Source organism: Mytilus galloprovincialis, chromosome 10 (assembly GCF_965363235.1).
Source record: "Mytilus galloprovincialis chromosome 10, xbMytGall1.hap1.1, whole genome shotgun sequence".
In the NCBI taxonomy this organism is placed as follows: Eukaryota; Metazoa; Mollusca; class Bivalvia; order Mytilida; family Mytilidae; genus Mytilus; species Mytilus galloprovincialis.
In genome coordinates, this window is record NC_134847.1 from 22,518,556 (window position 1) to 22,546,322 (window position 27,767).

At 32.5% G+C, this 27,767-nt stretch overlaps 1 protein-coding gene across 3 annotated transcripts; it reads left to right on the forward strand.

The window, feature by feature from the left end:
* Positions 1–4,921: 4,921 nt before the first annotated feature.
* LOC143047177 (uncharacterized) lies at positions 4,922–27,767 on the forward strand. 3 transcript variants are annotated; one of them, XM_076220162.1, is made up of 8 exons: positions 4,922–5,052; positions 10,323–10,529; positions 13,093–13,203; positions 16,549–16,729; positions 21,055–21,236; positions 23,230–23,377; positions 24,433–24,556; positions 25,008–27,767. In XM_076220162.1, the coding sequence occupies exons 2-8, from the start codon at positions 10,437–10,439 to the stop codon at positions 27,577–27,579; spliced, it is 3,411 nt and encodes a 1,136-aa protein (XP_076076277.1). In that variant the 5' UTR covers positions 4,922–5,052; positions 10,323–10,436; the 3' UTR covers positions 27,580–27,767. The 3 variants fall into 3 exon arrangements, with proteins under 3 accessions (XP_076076277.1, XP_076076276.1, XP_076076278.1); XM_076220161.1 differs by having other exon boundaries at positions 4,943–5,081; XM_076220163.1 differs by lacking the exon at positions 4,922–5,052 and adding an exon at positions 9,200–9,334.

Here is a 27,767-nt window from a genome sequence, read left to right on the forward strand (position 1 = left end):
TGCATAATTAGTATGTCGACAGATCGATACATTTAAATTTATTTTTTATCCATTTAAACGATAATTATATTGTTATCCGATGTTTTTTGGGGGTAATTATGTATAAATAAATATTTATTAAAAAAAAAAAAAAAAAAAAAAAAAATCATGTCACATCTCCTTTAAATATCAGTAGACCTAAAAAAATAAGATAAAAAAAATAAAAAAAATAAAAAAATATATATATATATATATATATACATGTATAAAAATTAACTGCTCAAAGTAAAAATCATAAAAAATTCTAACTTTGCATGTAAAAAGCCAGTCTTAAAAACTGTAAACTTTCCATGTAAAAGTTAAAATAAAACCTGTAAACCTGTAAACCTCCCTTGTAAAAACACATAAAGACTTAAAAAATGTAAATAGTGTATATAATGTTGTTGTGTTACGATTGTATTCTTCATTTATTTTTTTTGGTGGTGGAACTGTTCGACATACGACAGTATGGTTACCCTATAAAGGGTGTAAAGATCTAGAGAAGAAGAAGAAGGTATATATGCACTGTCGTGCAGCGCGGGTATTATATAACCTTTCAAAAACGCTGCACTGAAGTCACTTTCACGCCATTTTATTAGCTTCCAAAATTTTAATAGAAAGTAAGGTTTGTTTAAGTACATTTTACCGGAAAGTTAGATTTTTCTACTTAAGAGTCCAAAGCCAATCAAACTATTTTTGCGTTTAAATTGTACACTATATTATAGGTTTTCAAAGGTATGTCTGAGAGTGCTTTAATTTTGTTATACTTTTATTGTCCTCTATTTTACAAGTCGCTTGAAGACATACGCTACTAGTAAAGTCTCTAGTACACTTGTCTTGCTTTACGTAATTTAAATTAATAAATATTAAATAAGACAAAAGGGACACAAAACATACGCTACTAGTAAAGTTTCTAGTACATATAAAACAGAAGATGTGATATGATTGCCAATGAGACAACTATCCACAAAAGAGATGTCTGAGAGTTCTTTGTTATACTTTTATTGTCCTCTATTTTCCAAGTCACTTGAAGACATACGCTACTAGTAAAGTCTCTAGTACACTTGTCTTGCTTTACGTAATCTAAAGTAAGTATTAAATAAGACAAAAACTCCACCACCTGTTTTGTTTAAATAACTAAATAAATAAGGATATAGGGCATACGCTACTAGTACTGAAAGTTTCTAGTGCATATGTCCTGTTTAAATAACGCCAAAGAGGAAGATTAGTTAAAAGACATACACTACTGACAGTTTATGGTCAATAGACGATTCGATAACTGGCTAAAACTAATATGTTTTAAACAGATTCATGCACATGAAAGGCATCCTTGTGTTCCATGATTTGCAGTGTTGCGTGCGATTGTGGGACCTGAGGGAAAACAGAATTTGCTTCTTGCAAGGCACTCGCCGTGAACACAATTTGATATGGAGACAAGCATTTGGTTTTGAAATTTCTTACATGAGGCATTTGCCTCAATGTTGTTACGGCCCTGTTAAAATAAAAGTGAGGTTAGGTTTTCTGAGACAATATACCTCAAGTTAAATGAAACCAATTTTCAGACATTTCAAGTATATTTAAAAAATATTTATACTTTTATTATTAAAAAAATTGGGAAGTGTTTCCCGATTTTTTTTGGAAAAAAAATGAATTTATGAAGAATCCTGTGCCATCTCATACTTTCGATTAGACCTGCTGAGTTATTTATTTTGAATACATTGCAAGTCAGGTAATTTATGTTCAAACTACTACAGAACAAACCATTTATTTTTGTGAGTTATTTATTTTCAAAATTCTCCTGCCCCCCCCCCCCCCCAGAATATCAATAGTCGTCCCTTTACTATTAAACTTATGCTGATGTATTAATTTTCTATTATAAGACTTCTAAATTAAAAGATTTATTTAAATGGGTAATTATAGCTGCATCTCAAATGAAAATTTGAATTGAAATTATGACGATAACTTGAAGGAAAGATTTTTTTTGGAAAAAGGGTGGGAGAGGTGAGAAAAAAAATTGGAAGGGAGAGTGTAAAAAAGAAATTAGGGAGGGGGAAACAATTTTTTTGTCGGGTTGAGGTAAATATGCTGTTGGTAAAAATGCAACAGCATATTGTATTGCATAAAATAAAAAAAGGGGGGTATTTTTTTTTACTTTTGGGAAAAGGGGGGGGGGGGCAAGCAAAGACAAAAGCAAAAAAAATTCTAAGTTCTTTGACTACAGTTGTTCTGTGTCCCAGACCTATTATGTGTCAAGTATCATTAATTACCATCCAAATTCAAACCTGTATCAGGCGTGATCTTTTTGTTTGTGCCTAGTCAAAATGTCCCAAAACGCCGTTTTTTTCATTTTTGTTACAAATATGGATAGTCATATACTACAGTTTTGGAGGGGGAATTTTTGAAATTATAGTAGCACAAAAAATACTATATAACTTTAAAATGTACATTTCAGGGATTTATTTAAACCCATTTTCTACTATATACTATAACTTATAACATTTTTATCCAGAAAATATCAAAAGTGGCTAAAAGAAAGCGGCAGAAAAGACAGTGCTCTTTACGAAATATGTGCTGCTTTTGCTTTTCGCCTCTATACGTAACAAGTCAAGCAAACCGCTCATATGAATTATGCTGTGAGCTGCACGAAATGAAATAAGTACGACGCTATTTATACAATGCACGAAAAATAACGTCAAATTAATGTTACTAAAACTAACACCAACACCGTACGCGACGTCTACGTGTTTAGTAGAATTTTTCAAAATGGCAACGTGTTTAGTAGAATTTTTAAAATACCTATAATGATATTATTCATCTCAATATACTCTTTTCTCTTGTTGGAATAATGAATATGTATTCTAAAAGATCATGATAATGTCATAACTTACATCTTTCGTATGTTAAAAAGAACATGTTGTTATACGAGCTATAAACATAAAGAGCATTTCACAAAAAAAGGTATCATTTTGCAATTATACCACATATTCTTTTTTTTCTTTTTTTTTTTTTTTTTTTTTTTTTTTTTTTTTTTATATATATTGACATTATTTCAGCTTAGTAAATTATTCGTTCTTGTTTGATAATTTAATTTCAGTTTTAAATTTCATGATGATACCATACAAATCCGTCAAATTATTGGTACATGCGTAATCATGGTAGGCTCCAAAATTGTCAGACTGTTCGTGTACAAAATGCACCCCAACAATCTATGTGTGTAGTTCATGAATATGCTGTTCAGCTTGGAATTATACTGTGGTTACATCCAGGGGACTCTATTAGGGGTAGGATTAACACATGTGCTGTTACTAGAACCTGATCAAAAAGAAATGTGTTTCACATTTAAGTTGTAGTTGTTTAAAAGAACTTATTAGTCATACCAGGAAAAATCCCTGCAGAGTGAGGAGAAAACGTGTCCACAATTCAATCAGATTTTGTATGCTTCGCAACGAGAAAACTATCCATCAAAGACCAAAGAACATGAATGTAAAGAACGGAATGTGGTCAACAAGGAACAATGAGCCACACCAATGGCGTGTAGAAAGTGTTATAAGTCCCTCAAATTACAAAATGCGAAAACATATCCTCTATCTGTTGATATGCTAGGTAGTAATTCAGCGACAACAAATAACTCAACAGAAATTGATAGGTAACATATGATATCGACTAGAGACAATAGCCAATACAATAATTATGCTATACTCTTATTCAAAAGTCGAAAGTCAAAAAAAGTTTAAGAGAATTTTACAGAACCTATTTAAGGTATACCACCAATTCCAAAACATATCAGAAAGACATACATAACCCCATAACATTTGGATGTTACCATACAAAAACCCTCATGTCGCTTCTCACTTGAAACATACTTCTGCAATCGATCCGGATATAAAACAAAATGTTCTGTAACGTTCAAATTCACATACCCGGCTTCTCATTGGCTACCTTAGCTGCTTCTAGTACCTGTCATTAACAAATAAACTGACCGGTGGGATCTTCTGTAGTACCAGTTTGTTTGTTAAATATATTCAGTCCAACAATTCTCAAACCGGTTGCGTAAAAACATGATACTAAGAATATTCAGTATATTCAATTTAGCATGAACAATTTGTCAAATTGTGTGAATTAACAGTAAATGTTAATAACAGCAGTTTCATACCACAACAAAACTAGCTTAATACTGTACTTTACTAATATTTGTATTCATATAACACAAAAATATTGGAACAAGAATATTTTTGCAACACCTTTAACATTTTAAATTCTGTAACTTTTTAGACAAATAGAACATATTAGGACAATTGAATATCTTCTAAGCATGACGAGAAACAATTTTGACATTTAAACGAAATATTCAAGTTACTGATGGTACTGGGGATGAAACATAAACATAACCATATAAATAGAACATGCATGCATGTTCATTAATACAACCGTGAAGAAATGAAGTTTGCGTTCCTCTCCTAGCTACAAATGCATGCAAAATCAAAGGTGTAGAACATATTTTATCATAATCATTTGGTAATCAATGATGCAATTAATTAGTGTCTCCATGACAGTCTTTAAATAACATTAAAACAAAGTATCAAATAAACAATACTGCTAACGTTAAGTGTTTGGCTCAGTAAAGCTGTCAATGTGCAACACAGTTTAATATATATGGAACTCTTTGTCAACATTAAACACTGTCAAACATTCATACTACTGTCCACACTGATCTGTGTCCACACTTGTTTAGCATGCAAGAAGAAAATAATTTAACTGAAACAGAAATAAAAAAACAAAAAACAAAAACAGCTGCAACTTTTAAATATTGAAGAAAAAGACATTCCAAATCCTCCACCTCTCCATGAAAATCAACAGTTTAACAATATTTATTAAAAGAATAGATATTGATTATTAACTTTTCCCGGATTGGAAACAGTATTTTAGCACTTTCAAAATGCTCAGCTGATTGGTCGCGAATGACCTCATCCTGATATGACGAATAACCAGCATATACCTTTGATCAAAACATCAGTGATAAACATTTATTGTCAGGTATAATAATATTTGGGACGATTACATAGGTATGAAATGTTGTAAATTGACTAAACATGACACAAATAAAAAGTAAAATAAATTGTGATAAAGCGTAAAGTTAAAGACTGAACATAGACCAACTATTTTTCATCTCCCCAAACTGTCATATGCGGAGTTCACACACAACTCAAACTAGTTAAAAACTATCAGGTTACCTCTCAAATGAGAGATAACCCTCAATACAATGACTGTCCCTTTTATCAGGGGTACTTTAAGTGATAACATATTTCTTCATTGGATGAGAAACCATTTTAAAAGGGCACACATTTTCAAAGAACTACATGTATATGGACACATCATATGTTTTCATATATGTACATGATTATCTGTACTATGCATGGTTTTTCAATGAGAATAGTGAACTCTTAATAGCACTTAAACTCACAAGACTAGGATATATCTATTTGTTATTATATTTTCAAAACATGTCCATGAATTTTGTAATATTGAAAAAAAAAACACCCCAAAATATGGGGCTTCCAAATTAAGCCTTAAACCATTTATATAACAAATGTGTACTAATGTAAATTTGGAATATCAAGTAAAAAAAATACTAGTCCTGTTCATGCCAGCTGGCATATAAGGCTGATACCAGGCCAACATCACTCCACTGTTGTCTGTTTTTTGCAATCTTCTCCATTTCACCCTAGGTCTTTCCCATGCTTTTATAATTTCACCATCAATTGTCCTTCTCCATGTTTCTTTTGGTCTTCCTTTATTTCTTTTACCTTCAGATGGTGTCCAATTTAGAGCTTTTTGGTGATGTTATCCTGGTCTTTTCTTAAGGTGTGTCCTACATCTGAATCTTCGTTGTTTTATGGTGGTCATTAGATCTTTTTGTCCTGCTCTTTTGTACAGCTCTTTATTGGATAACTTTGCTAGCCAATTTATCTTTATACATATTTTTCTTATATACATTTGGTGTGGAATCCAGAGAGTCTTTGGCTGTCTTTCTGTGTTCTTCTCCAGCATTCTGCACCATACAATAAGGTAGAAAGCACATTAATGTTGTAGATCTTTTTTTTTGTTTTTATGCCCCCACTGTAGCAGAGGGGGCATTAAGTTTTACTCTTGTCTGTCTGTACGTCCATACGTCCCAAAGTTGGTTTCCGTTCTCTTACTTTAGTTTGCCTCAACTAAATATTGTACAACTTATACACAATGCTTATTACCACTAAATACATAAATTATCAGGTTTGAATTTTGGTAGAGTCACTTTTACCGTTTTAGAGTTATGCCGCTTTACAAATAGTAAAATTGGCTATTTTTTTTGTTTCCGTTCTCTAACTTAAGTTTTACCTTTGTTCGTCTGTATGTCTGTAAGTCCCAAAGTTGCTTCCGTTCTCTTACTTTAGTTTGCCTCAACCAAATGTTATGAATTTTATACACAATGCTTATTACTACAATATACAGATTAACCCTTTCATGCCGAATGTATCCTTTTGGCACACCCGCGCGCATGCCTGAACGTATCCTTTTGGCACACCGGTGTAGATGCCAAATGTATCCTTAAGGATACATAGATTTCTATTTTTAGACGGTCACAGTGCAAACAGTAAAAACTACGTTTAAACATGTTTCTTGGCCCCGTTGCTCCATGGATGTTATGATAAACACCAAATGCATTAGATATTATAGTATCGGGCGTAAAAACACTGTTAAAATATGTTTTTTTCAAAGATTGTTGAGAAAAAAAAAACCTCGTGAAAAACAAATTGGTGGAATAATAAACAATCGTGGTCAGGAGTTTCATTTCGAGTTGAAACATTTAGAAAACTTAACCTGCGGTCATGAAAGTCGTTTAACTTGTACAAAAGTAGTGATTGTACGTATATTTTGGAGTTGTGAGAAGAATATTTGTAAAATAACCTGAAATCGAGACTTTGATTGTCGCCATCAGGTGCACGACTGTAAATTATTATTTCTCGTTGCCGTTTGAGAGTCAACCTTTCATGACCGATTGAGTCAGAGTCTTTTATCATCGTTTTAGACATTCTCAGGAGTCTGTAGTGCTACGGATTTGATTTCTTTTCATTGAAAGGCTGTACTGCAGTATGTAGGTCGACAAAACAAAAATCCACTTTCATTTAAAATAATACCAGATATTGACTTTTTATTTTACATAAAAGTGGTTTCGAAAGATGAGACAATATTCTGCAATCTTGTTCGTATTTTAATCGAGTGTAAATTATTTTCCATGATGTATCTCGTCTTGTGACAGAGGTTTTTAAAAGTCTTGTTCAGCATACAAAAATTTTAAAAGTTGTTTTGAAAAACAATGTTGACAGAGAGTAAAAAAAAACCTGAAAGATGCCAAGATGATTATTTTTATGTAACAAATTGTTTTCTTTCTCATTTAAAAAAAAAACCCACATTGTCAAAGAAGGGAAGTAAAAAAAAAATATATTTGTTTTAGAAGGGAAGGGGAAATTATTTTTTTCAGAATTGTAAAGGGAAAAAAAAAGAAAAAAATTTTGCTGAAGGGAAGTGATTTTTTTCCAAAAGTGAAATAACATAAGGTGTTGTTTGCTGCTTCTGATTAATCTTCAGATGGCATCATTTATTATTATAAGATAATACTGTTCCTGTATGTTTCTGAAAACAATTAATAGGGGTTCAATTTTTTGTTTTGGAAAATTATGAGGAAGAACTCCCCCCTCATGTTGCACACAAACACAAAAGATGAATGACCAATTCGGCTGTGCCTAAAGTTTATTACAATTTGTAATGCCAATATAAGCAACTATTTTTAACACTAGGAAACATCTTTTTTGTGTTCAAAAAGGGACTTCCAATGGTATATAAATTGCTTCTTCTCTCAGATGCCAAGTCATATACATGTAGTAGAAAGGAGTAAGAGAAAAAACTGATCAAATTGGAAATGGGATAATGGGACCACATTAGGGTCTTGTAGCTGTTACCTTGTAATTCAGCTTCTTAAATGTACACTGTTTATGGGACTAGTACACATAAGCAGGTATCTTCATACCACATTAATATATAGGCTTATATGTAAGTAACACTTGCTGATGGATGTAATAAATTAATTAATAGACTGTTAACAATGGTTATAGTATAATAACCTCACTCAAGTAATTTTTATTCACTTTTTGACAAACCATTCCATTAAATAACCCAACAATATAAACAGAAAATAAAAAAAATAGTTTCCATTGTCCTTACTCGATTTTAAATCAAAATTTATGATATGAATCCTCATTTTCAACGAGTACCCAGCATTATAAACTAAAACAAATAGCTTCCAAATGTTATTACAAACTGTATCAGCTCCCTGATGTAGCTTTCCATCAATGAATTTTAAAACTGCATTTTGCAGTAAAACATGTACAATCATGACAATGTATTTTAATCTTTTTTTGGGACTAGTTTTCAACGACTTGAATCTGTCTGTACATATCATGAGTTTAAATAAAACAGTACCCAGTAGTTGTCTGCATATATTATCTTCTTTACCTCTACTGCATGTGATTAATAAGTTTAACTATGATGAAAATAAATTTATAAAATATTAATTGTCAGCTTTTGGTATTTATTTGTGCTGCTTTAACAAACATCAGTATTTGTCAATTTTATGTTATTTTATACATCCTAAATTTTGACTACATAGTTCAGATTTTAATTTCAACAATTTGAAAAAAAAAATAATTCACTAGGCTCTTTATCTTGAGATACAGCTGAATATTTGCTTATTTGTAGTACATTTATTTATGCTTAAATATTTTTTTTATATTATACAACCCCCATGACCCAAATCAAATTTATTGGAAATTTCATGGATTTAGAACTTAAAAAAAATTAACTTTTTGGATTCATTTACTTTTATGTATTGGAAAGCTTTATCTCATTCACATGAGGAAGAATTAAGGCATTACTAGGGTTAAGTCATAAAGTAAAGAAGTTCCATCAATTATTATTGCAGTTAAAAATTATTTTTAATTAGTTCAGTAATCGCACATCAACGCTGGGGGTATTATACAACTCGTCTGGAAGAGTTATTGTCCGTTATTGAGCCCGAGTTATCTTTCTTCTTTCGAAACCGTAAACAAAAGGCGGCCAAAATCTACGTGAACGCCAGTCTCGATTTACAAGTATTTTTGCCAAGAAAACGAAAACAGAAACGGGTGTTGAAAGAAAATAATTCAGTAGCTCATAGAAATAGAATTTGGAAACACACGTGTGCTTAAGAAATGTTGTCGAATGGAAGTGAAAGTGATATACGGTAGGCAATGATAAAAATTATCTTCCATCTCAATCAATCTACATTTTCGACACGCGTTTTTAAGGTAAACTGCTTCTCACTCTATGAAGAGGTTACGGACGCTAAACCTATGATATTTATCTACATTTTATCAAAATTTGACCGCACAACTTGCTATGGTTCCTGAGTTTTCAATGACCAAAACTACGAGGTCGTTTTTGCTGAAGCACATGTCAAATTAATCCCGGTCAGGCAAACGGCTCGTGCAAATAAATTTCGGCCAGGGAATCCTGCGAAAAAAATAAATTCATTAGTGAAAGTGTTAGGTTTGAATTTTGGGGCTGTCACTTTTACTGTTCTAGAGTTATGCCCTTTACAAATGGAAGAATTGCTGAAAAATTTCAAACATATCAATAAAGATTATAAAGTAAATTTTTTTTTTTAGAATGGAGTTAGTTTCCTTTGTCCATGATTATATTTGAATCAACTACAATCAAAAATTGTATTACCATTCTAGGGTTATGCCCCTTTACAAATGGAAAAATTGCTGATTTTTTTCTCGTTTCTGTTCTCTTAACTTAAGTTTGTCTCAACTAAACTTGATGAAATGTATATATGATGCTTATAACCACTAAACTCAGTTTAAGTTCAAATTTTGGTAGCTTCACTTTAACAGTTCTCTTTATAACTTTATACATGCTAGCAGAGGCATTATCTGTGTCCCTATGGACACATTACCCATCTATTTTCACTTATGTTGCCTGTATGCCATATTTTATTTAGTTGGTGAAAAGATGTTCTGGCCTTCTGGAGTATGTTTGAGATGTCTTTTTCTGTTGTGTGGTTTTTGCTTAGAATATCTAGTAAAACAGAGATTTTATGTTTTTCATGTATATTGCCATATTTAATTTAATCTAAAAGTCAATTGGATTAAGCATTTCTCATTTAAGCATTCATGCACTTTGAACTTCTGTAAACATAACCAAATTGTTTGTAATTTCTTTTTTAGACTAAAAAGGGAAATTAAACTGGTAGAAATGAGCATGAACGAGAAGAAGTTTATAGACATGGGGATATGGTGGTCTGAAGGATTATTATGACATAACTGAACTTAAGTTCAAACATGGCTTGTCTTACTGACAAGTACATTGAAGGAGAATGGATGTACATAGAGAGTATTCATTTGGCAGAACTACTGAAAAAGGGACTTGAAAAGGTACATTTGTATTATTTGATATAATCATTGTTATACATGCATCTCCACTCAATAAGTAGGTGTTATATATTGCATTCACCTTGTTGGTTCTTTTGGAATATTGAATTTATCAATGGGTTGTAGCAGATAAAATATATCAATGCCTGAAGGATTGAAAATTATATGTTAGTAGATGACTGATCTAGAATATTCATCTTCTATAAGTTCTCTGTAAAAACTGTGAAGTGATCTTTTTACTGCATGCATTCTTGTTCTTGCTTTTAATTTTGTCTTACTCTTTTAGCACATTATTACATGTAAGGTAACTTTTTATGTCCACCAGGCAACAGGTTCAGGGAGGATATAAAAATACTCTGTCTGTCCATCTGGTCTTGTTAGCAATCTTACATGTACAGTTTTTTTTATTTCTATGAAACTTACATCATAGATTTATATCAGCAATGTCTTGGAAGATTAAAAAGATCATTGGTGATCAATTACTTATGAAATAGTTATGCCACTTCGAAATATTGATTATATGCAAAGGTCAATATCAGCATTTATGTCTTTGACACTTTGGAAAATAAGTGATGATCAGTAATTTTAATGATTTATGCCTCTTGGAAATATAAATTATAACAGAAATTGCATTGCATTTACTCTGAAGCCTTCATTTTTCTATTGCCTTTGTACCTTGGATAAATAAAGTATGTGCAATGTCTTTTTTATACGACTGCAAAAATTTTGCAGTTGTATATTGGTATTACGTAACATTAGCACATCTCATTTTAATAGAGAATACTTGGTCCTCAGTCATGGTCTATTTTAATTTTTAAACTTTTGCTTAGTTTGGGATTAGATCACTTATGTAAGATAAACCACTAATGTTATGTGGTTGATAGCTGGTATGATTAGATGACTGATGTAAGATAAACCACTAATGTTATGTGGTTGATAGCTGGTATGATTAGATGACTGATGTAAGATAAACCACTAATGTTATGTGGTTGATAGCTGGTATGATTAGATGACTGATGTAAGATAAACCACTAATGTTATGTGGTTGATAACTGGTATGATTAGATGACTGATGTAAGATAAACCACTAATGTTATGTGGTTGATAGCTGGTATGATTAGATGACTGATGTAAGATAAACCACTAATGTTATGTGGTTGATAACTGGTATGATTAGATGACTGATGTAAGATAAACCACTAATGTTATGTGGTTGATAGCTGGTATGATTAGATGACTGATGTAAGATAAACCACTAATGTTATGTTGTTGATAGCTGGTATGATTAGATGACTGATGTAAGATAAACCACTAATGTTATGTGGTTGTTAGCTGGTATGATTAGATGACTGATGTAAGATAAACCACCAATGTTATGTGGTTGATAGCTGGTATGATTAGATGACTGATGTAAGATAAACCACTAATGTTATGTGGTTGATAGCTGGTATGATTAGATGACTGATGTGAGATAAACCACCAATGTTATGTGGTTGATAGCTGGTATGATTAGATGACTGATGTAAGATAAACCACCAATGTTATGTGGTTGATAGCTGGTATGATTAGATGACTGATGTAAGATAAACCACTAATGTTATGTGGTTGATAGCTGGTATGATTTGATGACTGATGTAAGATAAACCACTAATGTAATGTGGTTGATAGCTGGTATGATTAGATGACTGATGTAAGATAAACCACTAATGTTATATGGTTGATACCTGGTATGATTAGATGACTGATGTAAGATAAACCACTAATGTAATGTGGTTGATAGCTGGTATGATTAGATGACTGATGTAAGATAAACCACTAATGTTATGTTGTTGATAGCTGGTATGATTAGATGACTGATGTAAGATAAACCACTAATGTTATGTGGTTGATAGCTGGTATGATTTGATGACTGATGTAAGATAAACCACTAATGTTATGTGGTTGATAGCTGGTATGATTAGATGACTGATGTAAGATAAACCACTAATGTTATGTGGTTGATAGCTGGTATGATTAGATGACTGATGTAAGATAAACCACCAATGTTATGTGGTTGATAGCTGGTATGATTAGATGACTGATGTAAGATAAACCACCAATGTTATGTGGTTGATAGCTGGTGTGATTAGATGACTGATGTAAGATAAACCACTAATGTTATGTGGTTGTTAGCTGGTTTGATTAGATGACTGATGTAAGATAAACCACCAATGTTATGTGGTTGATAGCTGGTATGATTAGATGACTGATGTAAGATAAACCACTAATGTTATGTGGTTGATAGCTGGTATGATTAGATCACTGATGTAAGATAAACCACCAATGTTATGTGGTTGATAGCTGGTATGATTAGATGACTGATGTAAGATAAACCACTGATGTTATGTGGTTGATAGCTGGTATGATTAGATCACTGATGTAAGATAAACCACTAATGTTATGTGGTTGATAGCTGGTATGATTAGATCACTGATGTAAGATAAACCACCAATGTTATGTGGTTGATAGCTGGTATGTATAAGCAATAAAAAGATTACAACGCAATCATCTTCAGCTTTCATTTTAGGTTTTATTGATTGATAGCAGATCATTTCTGGAATACAATACATCAAGAATCCAACAATCAGTCAATGTCTGCTGCTCCAAATTAACAAAGCATAGGTTACAACAAGACAAGGTTAGTACACCTTTTATTTTGAGTTAGAGCTGATGAAGTTTTCTATGATTTTGACATGATTTCTCCCAAACGTAGTACAACACACTAAAAATATTATTAAGAAAGCGCATGTGGGATTTTTTTAATTTTCATTTATTGACTAAAAGAAATGCACTACGAAATAACTGTGTACTCGGACCATAGGTTATAGCAAAACAAGGTTAGTACAAACAGTAAGCAATTCAAAGTTAGTCCAACTTGTGTTTAAGTGTATGGATCTGTCTGAAATTGTACTGCAAGGTACATTGTACCATACCACAAAGTAAAAGCTGGGATTGAGTTTGGGGGTAATTACTAAAAGGGTTTAAAAAAATGTGTCATAACTTTTTGTTTTTATGCCCCACCTTAGCAGAGAGGGCATTAAGTTTTACCATTGTCCATCTGTACGTACCAAAATTTATTTCCTCTAACTTTTGTTTGCTTCAACCAAATGTTATATTTATACACAATAAAATTGAGAATGGAAATGGGGAATGTGTCAAAGAGACAACAACCCGACCATAGAAAAAACAACAGCAGAAGGTCACTAACAGGTCTTCAATGTAGCGAGACATTCCCGCACCCGGAGGCGTCCTTCAGCTGGCCCCTAAACAAATATATACTAGTTCAGTGATAATGAATGCCATACTAATTTCCGAATTGTACACAAGAAACTAAAATTAAAAAAATACAAGACTAACAAAAGGCCAGAGGCTCCTGACTTGGGACAGGCGCAAAAATGCGGCGGGGTTAAACATGTTTATGAGATCTCAACCCTCCCCCTATACCTCTAGCCAATGTAGAAAAGTAAATGCATAACAATACGCACATTTAAAATTCAATTCAAGAGAAGTCCGAGTCTGATGTCAGAAGATGTAACCAAAGAAAATAAACAAAATGACAATAATACATAAATAACAACAGACTACTAGCAGTTAACTGACATGCCAGCTCCAGACTTCAATTTCATCATATGAATATCAGGCACAATCCTTCCCGTTAGGGGTTTAGTATCATACCATCATAACATATATGAGAAGAACATAACCTGTGTCATGCCAACAACTGGTTTTTTAATAAATGTGTTTAGTTCCGATGCAAAGACCCTATAAGTGAATCAATATTAACGCCATTGAAAATAAGCAATCTTTAGTGACCTGACAACAGTATCGTAACTATATCCCTTCTTGATAAGTCTATTTAAAGGTTTTGTTAGTTTCTGAGGTGAATACTGACATTTTTGTGCTTTATAAAGAATATTTCCATAAAAAATTGGATGTGAAATACCTGAACGTATAAGAAGTCTGCATGTTGAGCTATATTTACAATGCTTATTACAACAAAAGACAGATCAAATTGAATTTTGGTGGTGTCACTTCAACCATTATCAAATTATCAAATGATCCCCCTTTATAAATTGAAAAATTGCAAAGTTTTTAGTTTCCTTTCTGTAACTTAGTTTGCCCCAAAGAAAAAAGGGAATGGCATTGATAGCTATTTGGGGTCCAGATTTGCTTATATCATTTCCATGCAGGAAAATCCTGTTTGATGTCACTCTGACAGCATCTTGTTCATATTAGATATGTTGTTAATTTTTATACGACCCCAAAAAACCAAAAAAATTTTGGGATCGTATAATGGTATGATATCGTCGTCTGCGTCATCGTCCGAAGACACATTGGTTTCCGGATAATAACTTTAGTTTAAGTGAATAGATCTTTATGAAATTTTTTCAGAAGGTTCAATACCACAAAATGAAGGTTGGGATTAATTTTGGGGATGATGGTCCCAACCGTTTAGGAATTAGGGGCCCAAAAGGGGCCCAAAAGAAGCATTTTTCTAGTTTCAGGATAATAACTTGTGTACAAGTATTTCAATTGCTCTGAAATTTCAAATTATATCGCAATGTTTAAAACCACAAGTAGAAGGTTTGGATTCATTTTCAGGGACATGGGGCCAAAGTTTAGGAATTAAGGGCCAAAAAGGGGCCAAAACAAGCATTTTTCTAGTTTCCAGACAATAACTTGTGTGTAACTGTATGGATCTCTCTGAAATTGTACCACAACGTACCATATAACAAAGGGGAGGCTGGGATTAAGTTTTGGGTTAATTGCCCGAAATATGTAGGATTTAGGGGCCTAAAAAGGGCCAAAAAGAAGCATGTTGCTAGTTTCTAAACAATCGATCATGATGATAAATTGTGTTTAAGTGTATGGATCTCTCTGAAATTGTACTACAAGGTTCAATACTACAAAAGAAAGCATGGGATTGAGTTTAAGGGTTATTGCTCCAATGGGGGTTTCAAAAAGTGGGGGGGGATTTTTTGTTTACCATTTTTTTAAGGGATTCCTTTTTTTTCAAAATTTTCAAATTTTGAAAAGTTTCAAGAAGAAATATTCAATTGCACAGTATTGTGCAAAAGATTTGTAAGATCTTTGACCACATTATTTTGTGACAAAACTCATATTATGTAAATAATTTGATCACAATCCAAATTCAGACAGTATCAAGCTTGAATATTGTGACCATATTTGCCCCAGCTGTTCAGGATTCGACCACTGGGGTGGTATATAGCTGCGCCCTGCGGAGCACCTAGTTTTTTTAAGAGTTTGACAAATTTCGTTATATAAACTCAATTTTTGTTTTCGTTTAATTTTATAATTTTTTTTATCAAATTTGAATTGGATGTAACTGATGCTAGCTCTAATTTTGAATTCTAAGATTGTTCCAGAGTTAAACAATTAAAATTGTTAAAAATGCTGTATTTTTGTAATTGCTTGATATTCATTGTGTTTATTTGTTATGTTTCTTGTTTTTTTCTATCAATTCAGGTCCAAGTAATGTTGTCTCTGGTCTCCCCACTTTTTTGGTATCCTTCAATCTTCTTCTTATTTTCTTGACAAATAAGTTAGCAATTCCATCATAAGCTCTGATAACAAGAAACTGTATTTTTTTTTAAAAAGACTGTAAATTAAATGTAATTCTTCTAGTGTTTCTTTGTAAATTTTATTTCCGAAAATTACTGAAAGGTTCATCTTCTATCTTGAACCATCCTAAGGAATGTTGTTTACTTTAATACTACATATGATTGTGTCTTCAACTTAAACTTATATTATAATAATGCAAAGGACTACAGGTTTTGGGAGTGTTTGCCTTGTCCACTTCCTGTACAAGGATCCAACCTGTTTCCTGACTGAAAGTTTTGAAATCTGTTTCCAGATGGCTGACATGGCTTAAAATAAAACATAGGGGTAAAATGTAGTGTAATGACGTTTAAAAAAGGTTAGTGATGAATAGAATTAATTTTTTGTTTTGTTTTTATTTTAGATTAGCATCAAGGAATTAATGGCCCAGTTATGTCACATTGAGATAGAAGATTACAGTGATATAGTTGTGTATGATCAATGTACATCAGACGTAACTCATCTGACTGAGGACAATTTTCTAGTCATTTTACTCAGGAAACTCAAGATGAACAAAGTGTTTAAAAGTGTTGCTCTTCTTACAGGTAATCTAACATACACACAATAAAATATGTCTTTATGAATTAGCTCTTCTTACAGGTAATCTAACATACACACAATATAATATGTCTTTGTGAATTAGCTCTTCTTACAGGTAATCTAACATACACACAATATAATATGTCTTTGTGAATTAGCTCTTCTTACAGGTAATCTAACATACACACAATATAATATGTCTTTGTGAATTAGCTCTTCTTACAGGTAATCTAACATACACACAATATAATATGTCTTTGTGAATTAGCTCTTCTTACAGGTAATCTAACATACACACAATACAATATGTCTTTGTGAATTAGCTCTTCTTACAGGTAATCTAACATACACACAATACAATATGTCTTTGTGAATTAGCTCTTCTTACAGGTAATCTAACATACACACAATACAATATGTCTTTGTGAATTAGCTCTTCTTACAGTATCAAGCTTGAATATTGTGTCAAAACTTGAACCAACTGTTCAGGGATAATCTCTACAGTCGTATCAGGCTATGCTCGGCAATGCATTTTATTTGTAATGTTAATTTCTTTCTTATTATCAGTTAAAGGAAAACTATATTTAGTATGTGGGTACCTTGCAAGGTCCTCATACCTGTCAGACATTTTTCATGTGACCTCAACCTCATTTCATGCATCACGGATCATGAACTAGGTTTAGTTTTCGTGGTCATGTCCATATATCCAATACGATATAAGCAATAAGTCTACTATATTTGGTATATGGAATGATTGTAAGGTGTACATGTCCATCTGATAGCTGTCATCTGACCTTTTGGCAATTATACCGCATCTTCTTTTTTATATTGACCTCATTTTCATGGTTCAGTGGTCAAAGTTAAGATTTTGTTGTGGTCTGTTTTTCTAATACTGTATGCAATAGGTCTAATATATTTGATGCATGAAATTGTTCTATGATGCACATGTCAGTCTCTCATGTTTCATTTGATTTTGACCTCATTTTCATGGTTCATTGCTCAGAGTTAAAGTTTTTATACGACCGCAAAATTTGAAAAATTTTTCGTCGTATATTGCTATCACGTTGGCGTCGTCGTCTGCGTCGTCGTCGTCGTCCGAATACTTTTAGTTTTCGCACTCTAACTTTAGTAAAAGTGAATGGAAATCTATGAAATTTTAACACAAGGTTTATGACCACAAAAGGAAGGTTGGTATTGATTTTGGGAGTTTTGGTCCCAACATTTTAGGAATTAGGGGCCAAAAAGGGCCCAAATAAGCATTATTCTTGGTTTTCGCACAATAACTTTAGTTTAAGTAAATAGAAATCAATGAAATTTAAACACAATGTTAATGACTACAAAAGGAAGGTTGGTATTGATTTTGGGAGTTTAGGTCCCAACAGTTTAGGAATTAGGGGCCAAAAAGGGACCCAAATAAGCATTTTCTTGGTTTTCGCACTATAACTTTAGTTTAAGTTAATAGAAATCTATGAAATTTTGACACAAGGTTTATGACCACAAAAGAACGGTTGGGATTGATTTTGGGAGTTTTGGTTTCAACAGTTTAGGAATTAGGGGCCAAAAAAGGGCCCAAATAAGCATTATTCTTGGTTTTCGCACAATAACTTTAGTTTAAGTAAATAGAAATCAATGAAATTTAAACACAATGTTAATGACTACAAAAGGAAGGTTGGTATTGATTTTGGGAGTTTAGGTCCCAACAGTTTAGGAATTAGGGGCCAAAAAGGGACCCAAATAAGCATTTTTCTTGGTTTTCGCACCATAACGTTAGTATAAGTAAATAGAAATCTATGAAATTTAAACACAAGGTTTATGACCATAAAAGGAAGGTTGGTATTGATTTTGGGAGTTTTGGTTCCAACAGAATAAGGGGCCCAAAGGGTCCAAAATTAAACTTTGTTTGATTTCATCCAAATTGAATAATTGGGGTTCTTTGATATGCCGAATCTAACTGTCATGACTGTGTATGTAGATTCTTAACTTTTGGTCCCGTTTTCAAATTGGTCTACATTAAGGTCCAAAGGCTCCAAAATTAAACTTAGTTTGATTTTGACAAAAAATGAATCAGTTAGGTTCTTTGATATGCTGAATCTAAAAATGTACTTAGATTCTTGATTATTGGCCCAGTTTTCAAGTTGGTCCAAATCGGGGTCCAAAATTAAACTTTGTTTGATTTCATCAAAAATTGAATAAATGGGGTTCTTTGATATACCAAATCTAACTGTGTATGTAGATTCTTCATTTTTGGTCCTGTTTTCAAATTGGTCTACACTAAAGTCCAAAGGGTCCAAAATTAAACTTAGTCTGATTTTAACAAAAATTGAAATCTTGGGGTTCTTTGATATGCTGAATCCAAAAATGTACTTAGATTTTTTATTATGGGCCCAGTTTTCAAGTTGGTCCAAATCAGGATCTAAAATTATTATATTAAGTATTGTGCAATAGCAAGTCTTTTCAATTGCACAGTATTGCGCAATGGCAAGAAATATCTAATTGCACAATATTGTGAAATAGCAATTTTTTTTTTAATTAGAGTTATCTTTCTTTGTCCAGAATAGTAAGCAAGAAATATCTAATTGCAAAATATTGTGCAATAGCAAGATTTTTTTTTAATTGGAGTTATCTTTCTTTGTCCAGAATCAACTTAAATCTTTGTTATATACAATATACAATGTATATTCACTTTTTACTACCAACTGATAAATTAAAATAATCTTTACCATTCAGTGATAACAAGCAGTTTTTTTACATCTTAATATTTTATGATGTATTTAAATGAGTAGTTATTGTTGCAAACTCCATTAGAAATTTTAATTGAGATTAGTTTTGGAATAAGGGAAAGGGGGATGTGATTAAAAAAATTGGGTTCAATTTTTCTCATTTGAAATTTCATAAATAAAAAAGAAAATTTCTTCAAACATTTTTTTGAGAGGATTAATATTCAACAGCATAGTGAATTGCTCTAAGAGAAAACAAAAATTTTAAGTTCATTAGAACACATTCATTCTGTGTCAGAAACCTATGCTGTGTCAACTATTTAATCACAATCCAAATTTAGAGCTGAATCCAGCTTGAATGTTGTGTCCATACTTGCCCCAACCGTTCAGGGTTCAACCTCTGCGGTCGTATAAAGCTATGCCCTGCGGAGCATCTGGTTGTGTTTTGGTCTGTTTTTGTTATACTATAAGCAGTAGGTCAGCTATATTTGTTGTATGGAAGGATTATAACCTGTATATATATTTCTGGCTGGTATCATCTGACATTGGCCTCATTTTGGTGTTTTTTTCTTGGTTAAGGTAGCAATACACAGTTAGGAGTTTAGTTTCGCATTTTGGCCCAGTGGATTTTTCAAATATGAAAGTTATTGTGTAAAAAATATTGTTTTTAGACAGCTGAGTACTAATTTAGCCTTCAAAGATGGTTTATAAGATCATCAAGATTATTTGTTTCATGTTTTATTGGCTAATTTCTGTTTGACTCTCCATATTTTCATAGCTAGACCAGCCATCGGTCCAGAAATTAATGTAATGTTTACAAACAGTTTTTTTTTTCTACACAAAGTTTTTGACGCAATTTTCAAAAAAATGAGACGAAAGACATATGATTTTCATTGGATTAACTGAAAGACATATGTAAACAGCTTCAGAATAGGTATTACTTCAAGGGATTGAAATTCTACTTTTAGCCAAATTTTGGGGAAATATGTGACATTTTTTCCCCCCTTTTTGCAATATTTTATAGCAAATAAATGCAGATTTTTGCCATTGATACACACAAAAGAAACTATATTTTACCATTTTATATACTGGATATAAAATCTATGGAAGATTCTGATTACATACATATGCACATATATGACACAAATAGTAAGCTTTATATGACAAGAAAGCAATGAAAAGGGGATGGTACAATTTATGAGAGCAAATTTTGATATGTTTTACTAACTGTTTATTGCTACCTAAGTCTGATTCTTAGAAACTTTTAGCAATAAGTCAACTATATTTAGTGTATTTAATTATTAAAAGGTGTACTTGTATTTCTCATTTGGTTTATCTGACCTTGACTTCATTGGATCATGTAAAGGTTATGTGATAGTTGTAGAAAAGTATTATATTTAGGACTATCAACATAATATCAATGATTAGTAAAGAAGACGAGACATTTCAGTGTGTGCACTCTTGTCTTTATTTGAATGAAAAGTTTAACTAAAGTTTAAGAATTGCATTTCTACCTCAAAATTTGCTTGTTAAAGTTCTAGTCTATCCTTTTTCTTCCATTTTGGCCAGGTGAGCTAAAAATAAGTAACACATTCACAAATTTATGTTTTCAGGGGGATACTTGACATTTAGTGCCATGCAACCAAAATTATGTGAAAGTAAATCTGAGAGATGTAAAGCTTTGACTTTCTTGTCTCAGCCATGCCTACCAGTGTCCAGTGTAGGACCAACACACATCTTACCATTTCTGTATCTTGGCTCATATAGGGATGCCATATCTCAGGACACAATTCAGGTAAGTTACTTGTTAACATTGTATCTTGGCTCATATAGGGATACCATACCTCAGGACACAATTCAGGTAAGTTAGTGGTTAACATTGTATCTTGGCTCATATAGGGATGCCATATCTCAGGACACAATTCAGGTAAATTACTGCTTAACATTGTTTAATTGTAAATAGATATAAGAAGATGCGGTATGAGTGCCAATGAGACAACTTTCCATCCAAGTCACAATTTTTAACCGGATTTTTGTGACAAAAATGTCGGTTATTGATTTGGGGATGTACGGCGGGCGGGCGGGCGGGCGGGCGGGCGGCAATCAAATGTTGTCCGTGCATTAACTCATGAACCGTTCAACCAAAGCTTTTAAAATTTTAATATGTTATTACTGACAACTATACAAAGGTCAAGTTCAATAATTGCGATTTTGACTTTTACCAATCAGGAGTTATGGTTCTTGAAAGATTGAAAAATGGAGTTTCCAGTCGTGTCCGTGCATTTACGCATGAACTGTTGTACCAAAGCTTCCCAAATTTTAATATGTTGTTACTAATGACAGAATGGAGGTCAAGTTCAATAATGACGAATTTGACTTTTACCGTTCAGGAGTTATGGTTCTTGAAAGATTGAAAAATGGAGTTTCCAGTCGTGTCCGTGTATTTATGCATGAACTGTTCTACCAAAGCTTCCGAAATTTTAATATGCTGTTACTGATGACAAAATGGAGGTCAAGTTCAATAATGACGATTTTGACTTTTACCGTTCAGGAGTTCTGGTTATTGAAAGATTGAAAAATGGTGTTTCCCGTCGTGTCCGTGCATTTTCTCATGAACCATTCAACCAAAGCTTTTGAAATTTTAATATGTTGTTACTGATGACAAAATAGAGGTCAAGTTCAATAATGACGATTTTGACTTTTACGGTTCAGGAGTTATGGTTCTTGAAAGATCGTAAAATGGCGTTTCCATTCACGTTGTTGCATTTACTCATGAACCATTCAATCGAAGCTTTTCAAATTTTAATATGTTGATACTGATGACAAAATGGAGGTCAAATTTGATATTGACGATTTTCACTTTCACCATTCATCAGTAATGGTTCTTGTGATATTGACAGGACACAAATAAATGTTAATAAATCCGGTTTGCTGTCGTTGTGACAGCCTCTTGTTATAAGTAAACCATTATAGGTCGAGGTTATGGCCTTCAACATGGAGCCTAGGCTCACACTGAACAGCAAGCTATAAAGAGCCCCAACACTTACTCAATATTTATTTTCACAAAACTACAAGTACAAATTTAGGGAAGGTCACTTTTATACTTCTTGAGTTATGTCCCTTTATAATGTTGTATGCAAGTGGGGTATCATCTGTGTCCTTGGGGACACATTTTCCATTTTTTTGTTTTATAAATTTCAGATTTTATATTTCTGGGTTTTATTCTTTAAAAAAACAGAGATGTTCTAGTTTTGGAACAATAACTCACAAAGACTTTCACCAATTAACAAGAAAATTTCGTGAATTGTTTATATCTATTGACATGAGTTCCCTTTTGTTTTTTTAGATTTCAGATATAACGTTTCAGAGTGGATTGTTTTTCTTTATTCATTAAAGTGATTTTCCAGTTTTCATGAAAATTTGGAAGTTTTGTAAATTTCTGATATGACATTGAGAAGTTATTGAACTTTATTCTTCAAAAATGTGATGGGCATATCATGCGCTCATGGCACAGCTGTTTATTCTGTTTATAAGACTCTGAAAGGAGTAGGTCAGATGAGATCTACATCTTAATCATCTTTTTACAATAATTAATGGAAACATGCAACTTGACCTGTTTGGTACAATTGCATTCAGATAGTGTATCTCTTTGCTAAATAAATAATGGAATTATTGTGGTCCAAAAAGGACTTTGTTTAGGACCATAACTATTGTTACTTGTTCTCTTTAATACTTAAATTTTTTTAGATACAAGTTATGAATTTAAAATCAAGCCATTTATGTTTCAGGTTAATGACATATCATATATTTTAAATGTGAGTACCACATGTCCGCAGCCACCTTTTATTCAGGAAGGACACTTCTTTCGCATTCCAGTAAATGACAATTACAGTGCAAAAATGTTGCCATTCTTTGATGAAGCATTCCAGTTTATAGGTAATATTAATTTAAAAGTAAAACAATTTTTATACGACCACAAAAAAATTGGCTGTCATATATTGGTATCACGTCATTGTCATCCACTGAAGACATTTGGTTTCTGTACAATAACTTTAGTATAAGTAAATAGAAATCTATGAAATTTTAACACAAGGTTTATGACCACAAAACAAAGATTGGGATTGATTTTTGGGGTTATGGTCCCAACAGTTCAGGAAATTAAGGCCAAAAAGGGGCCCAAATAAGCATTTTTCTAGTTTCCAGACAGTAACTTGTGGAATGATGTATGGATCTATCTGAAATTACACCACAAGTTTCCATACAACAAAGGGATGATAGGAATTGTCTTTAATGGGTTATGGCTCAAACTGTTTAGGAATTAAGGGCAAAAAAAGGGGGAAAAGCAAGGGTTTCCTTGTAAATGGACAATTACTTAAAAACATTGTAAGGGAGGCAATTCAAATATTGACAATAACCTCTCTTACACTGCTTTTGAATTATGTATGAAGAAATGTTGTATTGTCTTGAATTGATTAGCTGGCAATAAGATCTATAAACAGGTGAGCACATAGATATTTTAGGATTTATGTCCTTTTATGCAAGCCTTGGCATCATCTGTGTCCTATGGAAACATTCTCTATAGTCAACTGGCTCCTTTTAGTAATTACTGCACTTGACAGCCATTAGGTATTTTTTTCTCCCTATTCATTTAAACCATGCGTGGTCAAACTGAAATGATCATCTAAACATATTTTTTTCCACATAGTTTACATGCAACACACATTATCTTGTTGCATTGCATCAATTTATTTTTGACAGAAAATGCAAAGTGAGGGATAAAGACAAACCAAAAAAACTCATCATAGATACCAGGAATAAAATTTTGTAGGCCAGACATGGGTTTCTTCTGCAAAGGACTCATAAGTGATGTTTTAATCAAAGAAGTTAAAAAGGCCTTATAAAGTAGAAAGTTGAAGAGCATTGATAATAATAATGCTGATAAAGTTAGTATCAAAAACAAAAATGCCATTATTGTGTATTTGTTATTTCAGATAAAATACGAGAGTCCAATGGTTGTGTTTTGATACACTGTTTAGCAGGGATATCTAGATCACCTACATTAGCAATTGCATATATCATGAAACACTTGAAAATGTCATCAGATGATGCTTACAGGTAACTGTTTTGCATAGGAATAATGATACATGTTGCAAATATTAATTATGACTTCCTTACATTTTTTTGGGTCATTTTCTGAATAAATCTGCATTTCAAAAAAAACTTTTTTTCTGAACCATGAAAATGAGGTTAAGGACAATGGTCATGTGACATGAAAACTTCGTAATATAATCTATATACAAAGTATGAAGCATCCAGGTCTTCCACAACTCTGCAATTGACATGTTTGACCTAGATACGACAACATTCATGCTGGCTCCCTCACTAGGCAAAAATAATCACGAATATAATGCCTACCCATGTTAAAACTACAATAAAATATAGCTTGCATCAATTATTTCTGAACTATTTTGCTGATGTTAAGTATAGAAATATGAAAGGAGTGGTCATATCAAGCAGCTTCTGATTAAGCATTAAATGATTGTTTTATTTTCTGATTTATTTTCAGATATGTGAAGGATAAAAGGCCAACAATATCACCCAATTTTAACTTTCTTGGACAATTACTGGAATTTGAGAAGCAAGTCAAGCATGGTATTGACCAACATGATGGACAGTCATTTGATAATAAACCCAATTCAATTGCAATGGATTTACAGAATAGCCCATCTTCTCCAAGGTTATCAAAACCTTTTTTATATGGCTCCTTACAAGATTCATTTTCAAATCAGTTAAATGATAGCTTATCCAAAAACTTATTACGAGATGGAGACACCTGGGCAGATTATACACCAATTAATGTAATGTGGGATAATGCAAAAGATTTTACCAAATCAAAAACAGAGGGGAATAAAGAGAAAATGAACTTCAATGATCATTCATCAAAGAGTGAAGTTTATAGTATATTAGAGAAGCCTAATTTTTTGGGTAACGATTATTTGGAAATTAAAAAAGAATCTGTCACATTACTTTCAAGCTCTCCAAAATCATCCACTATGTCCAAACCACCAGTTTCTGTTTTATCAGGCACAGAAAGATTAATGGATACTATCTTACACAAAGACATTAAACTGGAATCATCTGAACATTCAGTATGTACACCATATTCACTGGAATCACCACATCAACATGTTGCTGTATCACTTACTGAGAGATCTAGTCCTCATTCTCTTAATGGACTGATGGGAGCAGAATTATCCCATCATTCACAGAGGGGTCCAGTTTTCACAGAATCACCTCACATTTCAATTAAGAGATCAATTGCCCTGGAATTGACACAAAATCCACCTAGTCAACCATCATTTTCAAATTCAGTGATTGAATCTTCTTCTATGGTTAGTCAACCATCATTTTCAGATTCAGTGATTGAATCTTTTACTATCAAACCATCTTCACTATCAGTTAGTCAACAGTTTTCCTATGAATCACCTCAACATTCAATAGATCAGTTACATAACCAGGAAGTACTCCATCCTCCATTTAATCAGCCGTGTATACCGCAATCTTCTTATCTTTCATCCAGTCAAACCCAGGAATTACCCTACCATTCAGATAGTCAGCAAATTATCCAGGGATTGACTCAATATTCAGGGAGTCCACCAGTTTTAGTTTCATCGTCAACAAATTTTTTTCAAGAAATGGAGAAATCAGAAGATAATTCTGAAAATCCAACTCGTAAAAGTTCATATATCTTACCAGGAAATACAAGTAAATCAAACTTTACAACAAAAGTATCATCTAAGCGTTTTAGTCTTGCATTGTCACCTTGTATGCCAGATGTAGTTAAAACAAGGGAAAATGTAACAGACTATACTTTATATGAGAGGAACTGCAATCTGAAATCTGTTATATCTAAAGACTTCTCCACTCCAAACATGATAACTTCTTCATCCACATCTCAGAATGAAGAACATTTGTCATCAGTTAACATGTCATTTAATTCAAAGGAGACAAATATCAAAGAATCACCAACATTATGCTCCACTAGTTCAGTATTTTCCAATGAGACATTTTCACCCATTACAGGTTTTGTTACTTCAGAACCATGTGTTACAACCACAGTGCATTCAGGAATCAATAGACCTAAGAAACCATTGTTCAGTTTGGCATTATCAAAAATGTCATCTGCTAACAGTGGACCTTCCCCCAGTAAGGAGAAAAGAGCCAGAGAAAATGAAAACAATACCAACTTAAGTTCATTTTCAAAGGTTGAAAGCTACAATCAAATTCAGAAAAAAGACCAGAGTGTAAATGTAAGTAAACAAAACAATGATTCCAGACTAAGATTATTGGAAAACTATATTATCCCTAACAAAAAAAAATGTACATCAGAAAACATTTCACCATCATCAGCTATGGCAGGATTGAATTTTTCAGAAACATTGATGGATAAACATCAGAATTCACCAAAAATACTAGACACCTCTAACATTGTGCCATGTTTTTCTAATTTGTACAGCTCATCAAGGACTGAAAATATGTCATCTAGTTGTGTTATACATGCAGAAAGGCCAGATATGATTTTAGTCTATCCGCCAGATTCTAACTTGAGTAGTACCCCAGGTACTTCTTCAACCTGTTCCAGCCATGTTGTTAAAAGATCCTATGAAAAAAGGATAAAACATACAATGGAAAGGCCTAATAGCATTGCATTTTCAAAATACCCTACATTTGATTTAGGAGATGATTGTCAGGACTCTGATAGCTTAAACTCTACATCACAAGATGATACCTCAACCACATATATACTTAAAAATAATAAACGTTCAAAACAGTCAGATAAGGGCTTCTGTTCAGGCCATTTTAGTGAAAAAGAAATATACAAACAAATCTCTGCAGCAATGGGAAGTGCAGTGTTGCAAACAAAAGTATATGAATCAAATAGAAAAGCTTGTAGTCTTGATGACATGTTACAAACTGAGGAACAAAAATCTCCAGTTCATTGCTCATCTTTCAATAGATCAGAAGTAGGAAACAAGGATGGATGTTGTACTTCATCTGACACATATCGGTCTGATAGCAGTGGCAGTAGCAGCCAGAATTCTCTTCATGGTAGTCGTGAAATTGTACAAGTGTCCTGATCAAGATGATAGACATGAGATCATTATGTTAACATGATCTCTTTTAGTTTTGATTACTGTTGTTTTTTTTAAAGTGTTGTTGAATTTATTTATTTTATAATGTTTGTTAAACTGTCTTTCCTAATTGATTAATTTATTTTTGTTTACTCCAATAAAAACGTAGACAATAAAAGTAAATATTTATCTTA

Excerpts from the sequence above, each read along its gene's own strand:
- LOC143047177 (XM_076220162.1), top strand. The coding sequence starts at position 10,437 with ATGGCTTGTCTTACTGACAAGTACATTGAAGGAGAATGGATGTACATA. Across the intron at positions 10,530-13,092 it reads TGAAAAAGGGACTTGAAAAG|GTTTTATTGATTGATAGCAG; the intron begins GTACATTTGTAT and ends CTTTCATTTTAG. Across the intron at positions 13,204-16,548 it reads ATAGGTTACAACAAGACAAG|ATTAGCATCAAGGAATTAAT; the intron begins GTTAGTACACCT and ends TTTTTATTTTAG.